This window comes from Hemitrygon akajei, chromosome 12 (assembly GCF_048418815.1).
Source record: "Hemitrygon akajei chromosome 12, sHemAka1.3, whole genome shotgun sequence".
Taxonomy (NCBI): Eukaryota; Metazoa; Chordata; class Chondrichthyes; order Myliobatiformes; family Dasyatidae; genus Hemitrygon; species Hemitrygon akajei.
The window spans coordinates 21,553,030-21,559,540 of NC_133135.1; the positions used below are offsets into that span (position 1 = coordinate 21,553,030).

Consider the following 6,511-nt stretch of genomic DNA (forward strand, 5'->3'; position numbering starts at 1 on the left):
TAGGTGTTTTCCTGTTTTGGCCTCATGTGCTGCCTCATTTTGTCTCAATTTGCCTTTGTGGACTCTTCCATTATGTATTGAAACCTGATCAGCTGGATCATTGCAGGATTATTGTGCTGTCCTTCTGTCAGTATGACCTTCAGTCATTTGGCTGATCACCAGGTTACTATGGAAAGTATTTACAGATGTCCTTTTTTTTTAATTCCAGGCCAGACAGCAGCAGGCAGAATTAGCCCAGCAGGAGTGGTTACAGATGCAGCAAGCTGCTCAGCAAGCACAATTAGCAGCATCAGCCACGTCCAATCCACTCAACAAAGCAGGATCATCGCAAGATGAAGATGAAGAGGATGATGTTTAAACTTAACCAGCAAATTTACTTTTACACAGATGTCCTTTTACCGCACATTAACAATGACCTGGCCTGTCTGCAACTTTCAGCTTCATTCACAACTTTGCAGACTGGTGTCATTGAGAGTCATTGGTCAAGTTACAACTGTCATGTGTAACAACCAATCACTTATATTATATGTGGAAGTGCACAGGATTGGAAGTTTTCAGAATATTATATTTACACAACGGGCAATCAGAATTGGGAGCACCAAATCAATGCAGTACTTTAAACGCTCCACAGCCTGTTTCTTGCATCTTTCTGAAAATCAGTATTGTTAATGCTCGTGAATTGACAATTAATGCTTCAGTTTGTGTAACCAGTTGCTCTCCTACTGTTTAATACTGAAAGCAAATTTATTGTGGCTTATTTAAGTTTGCAATTGAAATGTTTTTTAATGTGCGACTTGTAACTGGGGTGAAACTGACTTTTTAAAAAAAAGTTAACCTACCCTTGGTTCATTTTTTTAAAAATGAGTCTGACGGAGTTGACAGAATTTTAAAGAGTAACATTATTAACTTTGATAAAACCATCAGATCGATAGTAGGCTATTTAGTCTTAATTTTACGTGGCATATGTCCTTGCTTCATGGTTAGTTTTAACTCCTAGTTGTAATGTAAGCTCTCTTTTCCAGAAGGGTTGAAAACAAAACACGTTTTTGCAGCAGTTACAATACCAGAGTGAATTTGGTATTGAAAAGAATGGCAAATGAAGAATATATGTTAACTGCTGCTGAAATGTTTTAATTGTTTTTGTACGTAATGTTTCATGTTCTTTAACAAATATACACAACTGTTAATAATTTTGGGATTGGTAGTTTTCACCTTGCTACATCTGTGGAAGGTTTCCATCGTAGAGTGTATGTTTTTTTAAAATCTGCATTGCAAAGTTGATTGTGCTGGTTAATACATAACTTCCATGGTGCTTATTGTTCTTACATTTTTCATGTGCTGTTTCTCTTAGCAATAAAAAGACAGGTTTTTATTAAAAAAACATAAAACATTTTGTGTTTCTTTTGTCTTTCAGTACCGTATTACAGCCATTGAGGGCTGCAGAGAGCATTCCATAAATTGGCCAATCTCCTTTTGAAAATTCTGATTGATTTGTGGAAATCGTCCAACACTGTGCAAATTGCTAGCGTTATGACCTGTGTGCAATTTGCTAGCAAATGAACAGCTCAACTCTAATGCATTCTGCAAATGTTTCAGACCACCTCTGGAAGTTAATTGATTGAGGAAACCAACTTGGGTCCTGTCTGATGGTAGTTATGGTGTTAGTAAATTAATTTGTAGAATTGTACCTTCGAAAAGTCAGCCAACTCTGTTCATGCCAGTCACAAAAATATTAGAACTAATTCTGCAGCAGCTCATTAGCCTTTGTTCCATAACTTGTAACACCGTAGGTGTTCATTTAATACTTTGTAAGAAATAACTTGAAATGACATTCTCTGGACCTGATAACTGCGTCCTAGGGACTTAACTGAAGTGACAAAAAGCAGTAGCTTCATTTATAATCATCTAAAATTTCCCAAGTTCTGAAAATATCCTAGAAGATTGAGGGTTGATTCATTGAAACCTGACAAATATAGAAAGGTCTACATAGAGTGGAAGTGGATTACTAGGAGTCTAGGACTAGAGGGAACAGCCTCGGGCTCGAAGGATATTCCTTCAGAAAGAGATGAGGAATGTCTTTAGGCAGAGTGTGGTGAATCTGTGGAATTCATTGCCACAGACAGCTGGGGGGGAGCTAAGTCATTAGTTATATTTAAAACAGAGGTTAATAAAGCATTATGCAAAAGTCTGTAGAAAAACTGCACAAGTGTACCCATGAATTGAAGTTTTAAAGACAAAGGACATTCATAACAAATATTGATTTGATTTAGATTTTTACTGTTCACTGCTCTATAGTGATTTTGATAGAAACTTTTCATTATTTCTGAAAGCATCTTTGCTTTACATAGTTTTTTTTACATATGCTTGAGACTTCAGCACATTCATATAGGTTCTTGAGCAGCAAGGGTGTCAAAGGGTATATGATGGCTAAAATTTTGGGGTTGAGAGGGATAAGTCAGCCAATGTAGAATGTGGAGTAAACTGGAATGGGCTGAATGGCTAATTCTGTTCCTACGTCTTATGGTGTAAGATTACACAAAACTCAGGAAGGGAGAGAAACAGAAACTGGGAAAGTATACAGTATGCTATCTATCCTGGCAAAAATGCTGAAATCCGCTAGTAAACCATAATACAACTAATCTAGATCAGCATGGTTTCATGAAAAGGAAATTGTTTCTGTTAAATTTTATTAGGGTGTTTTGAATTAATGGAGTAGGCAAAGAAAAAAGACCAGTTGTGTATTTGATTTCCAAAAGCAAGGTGCCACAAAAAGAATTCCTGCATGAGATAAGACTTTGAGGTAGTGGAGGTAACAGGAAGGATAAAGGATGACAAAATAACAGGAAAACAGGTAAATTGGTCTCTTTTTTAGAGTGGCATTAGGATGTCAATGACAACCTCAAAAAGGTGTTGCCAGTGGAAGAAACTGCTGAAACCAGACTCTATATAAGAATGCACCAAGATAGTTAACTCTGAAATTTGAAACAACTAAGACATTTCTTGTATCCATTGAAGAATGTTAATGACCATTCTATAAAAAAGATGGTTCTTTCTTTTGGTAGTCCAGATCAGAATAAATTTTCTATATTTAATCTGTACCTTTCCCTGAGACTTACTAAGTTAACAAATTGCTAGTAACATGTTATTGTTTAATATATTTAAATAAACCAAGTGATTCTGAGGTGAAATCTTATCAGAACTGGTGATCATGAAAGAAGCCCGCTGTCGCCAAATTCAGCAAAGAACTTTCAGGAAAGGAAGACTGCAGTCTTTACCTGGTCTGGGCAATTGCTTATAAATCTTTATAGTTTCTGTAAATCAAACATAATGTGACTCCAAATCCCAGAACAGTACAGGTGACTGAACAGAAATGGCCTAATAAATCACTCAGTTCAAGTGTAATGAGGAATGTACTTAGATTTTCCAGTGATATCCACTATGATAAAGAATTAACGACAATTTATGGCATCTGCTTTTGATGACTGAGGGAATGAATTTGACCAGGAAAACAGGAGAACTGTGTGTTGCTCCAGATTTGCAATTATCTATCTCCATGAGAACTTCCTTGTACTACTTTGGATTCTACTAAAATATATTTCAGCACAGTCAGAAGACAAAGTCACAGGTTAAAATCTCAACTGAGAAAGTCATTCTAGATTGGAGCCCCTTCAAAAATACATTGAAGTAATCAGCCTGGATGAGGCCAGGATAAACATAATCTTATGACAGTATTGAGCATTTTAATTGTTCTAAACAATTTTTAAATGAACCTGTATTGTTAGAGTTGAGGGACAGTGCCACAAGCAGTTGCCTCTCAGCTCCAACAATACAGGTTCAATTCTGACCTCTGGTGCTCTTAGTGTGGCAATTGCATGTTATCAGCTTGAGCATGTGGGTTTCTTCAACTTTCTCTGGTTTCCTCCCATGTCCCAAAGATATGCGTGTTGGTATGTTAATTGGGCTCTGTAGATTGTCCCCTGTGTGCGTAGGTGTGGTAAACCATGTATGTCTGTCTGGACACGCCCCTCTGCTGACTGCTCCTGTGGCTCCTCCCACAGACCCCTGGATAAAGATGATTGTGTCTCTGCTCCTCCCACAGTCATCCAGTATGGACGCATTCCGTTTTATTGCTAATAAAAGCCTTTCAGTATTTACTCTACTTCCAGTCTTTTGGAGTTATTGATAGTGCATCAGTAGGCGAGTGGTGGATTGAATGAGTTAATGGTACATAGGAGAGTAAAGTAAACTTAGCTCCATCATGGGCACTAGCCTCCATAGTATCCTGGATATCTTCAAGGTGTGGTGCCTCAGAAAGGGCCATCATGAAGGACCCCCATCACCCAGGATATGTAACAGTTTCTTCCCCCAAGCTATCGGACTCCTCAATACCCAGAGCCTGGACTGACACCTTACTGCCCTATTGTCCTATTTATTATTTATTGTAATACCTGCACTGTTTTGTGCACTTTATGCAGTCCTGGGTTGGTCTGTAGTCTAGTGTAGGTTTTTTTTCCCTGTTGTTTTTTACGTAATTCAGTCTAGTTTTTGAACTGTGTCATGTAACACCATGGTCCTGAAAAAACGTCTCATTTTTACTATGTACTGTACCAGCGGTTATGGTTGAAATGACAATAAAAGTGACTTGACTTGACTAGAAGTGTGAAGGCACACATTCAACGATTCAGGGACAACTTCTTCCCCCTCAGCCATCAGATTTCTGATTGGACATTGAACCATGAACACGACCACACTATTTTTTTCACTATTTATTTAATCTACTTAATATATATAGTTACTGTAATTCAGTTGTGTTCTCTATCATTATGTATTGCATTGTAATGCTGTTTCTGCACAGTAAACAAATTTCACAATGTATGCCCATGATATTAAACCTGAAACTGATTCTGATTGTGTAAAATGGGTCCTGATGTTTTGCATAGATTTGGTGAGCTGAAGGGTCTGCTTCTATGGCTCTCTGATCTGATTTTTTAAAGAAGAAAGTTATCAACTTTTGGTTTGGTAATTTCCAGCTGGTAGAAAATCATAATTAATTGCATACAAATCTTTATTGCTTCTGTGGTCTTAACACAACATTGATAGCATCAATGTGTTCTGCAGTCTTTTTTTCTCCAGAACTTCTTGGTTAAAATTAAGATTTATATACCATTTCAACAAGCCAGGCAGCATCAGGAGGAAAAAGGACAGTTGACCTTTTGGGTCAAGACTGTTTGGCAGGAATGAAATATTGACTGTACTTTTTTCCATAGATGCTGCCTGGCCTCCAGCAATTTGTGTGTGTTGCTTGGATTTCCAGCATCTGCAGATTTTCTCTTGTTTATACTATTTCAATATTGGCTCAATTTGAGCTGAATTTGTGCAGTTTATAACCAAGTTGCCAGTGTGGTTGCAAAGCATTTATTTTGGGAAATGAATTTGAGAGATGACCTGGAACTTGAATAACTCATGCGCCACGAATGGAAACTCATGCTCCTTCCTATTGTTTAAGCCATCTGTTTGAGTCCACACTATGGAACTTAAAGAAGCAAATATTTTACAGATGTAATTTTGTAAATATTTTTTCTTTCAAAATTTTGTATAGAAAGCTCTTAAAGATATAATCCATTCTCCCTTATGATTTATAAAATCTCCTTTGGGGAAAATAGATCTTGAATCTTATTTCTAATGCAGTGAGTTTTATTTATATGAGAAACAAGGTATCAATTCCATTCATCTAGCAAACTAAAAGTATTAATCAATTGATGTTATAATCTATCAAATTTTCATGTCGTGCTTTGTAATGCACTGTTAGTTACTGATTGTTGCAAGTCCCTATTTATTGGTTGCAAAAATGCAGTTCCTTTGGAAGAACGAGTGGCTCTGTGAACTTAAACTTGTAATGAAGGCTTTTGTTACCAATTTGATTTGTCCAGTTAAAATCCTGTGTAATTACTGCAGTACCTTCTTACAAATCCTTATTATTTTTGATTTACACTTTTTCTTAGAGTATCACACACAAAATGCTGCAGGAACTCATCGGGTCAGGCAGCATCGTCAGAAAGGAATAAAGAGTTGATGTTTCGGGCAGAGACCCTTTGTCAGGATTGAGGTGGGAAGGGACTGAAAATGGACACGAGTTCAGAAGGGCCGGAGCTGACAAAAACAATAGGCCTACCAGGACAGTCAGGTGTCCTGATGAAGGGTCTCAACCCAAAATTTCAACTATTTATTTCTTTCCATAGACGCTGCCTAACCTGCTGAGTTACTCCAGCGTCTTGTGCATGTGTTACTGTGGGTTTCTAGCAACTGCAGAATCTCTGATGTTTGTCCTAGAGTATGGCAACATTTGGAGTGCCTGTATGCTAATCCAGCTAGTGACTCGTCTCCTTGTTAATTTTTATCTCCACCCAATCTGATTCCACATCTTGAGCCTCTGCTGTGATCTCATCCTTCATTAACAGATTTACTCCATTCGCTCTGAAATAACAAATGCCCCTATTCACAGCTTTGCTCA

At 37.5% G+C, this 6,511-nt stretch overlaps 1 protein-coding gene across 1 annotated transcript in view; it reads left to right on the forward strand.

Annotated features, from left to right (window-relative positions):
* Window positions 1–4,902, forward strand: part of LOC140736782 (protein Dr1-like) — a 30,772-nt gene extending 25,870 nt beyond the window's left edge. Inside the window, exon 3 of the mRNA XM_073062703.1 lies at window positions 209–4,902. Coding sequence (XP_072918804.1) covers window positions 209–358 — 150 coding nt within the window. The 3' untranslated portion in view covers window positions 359–4,902. The remainder of the gene's footprint in view (window positions 1–208) is intronic.
* Window positions 4,903–6,511: the final 1,609 nt, after the last annotated feature.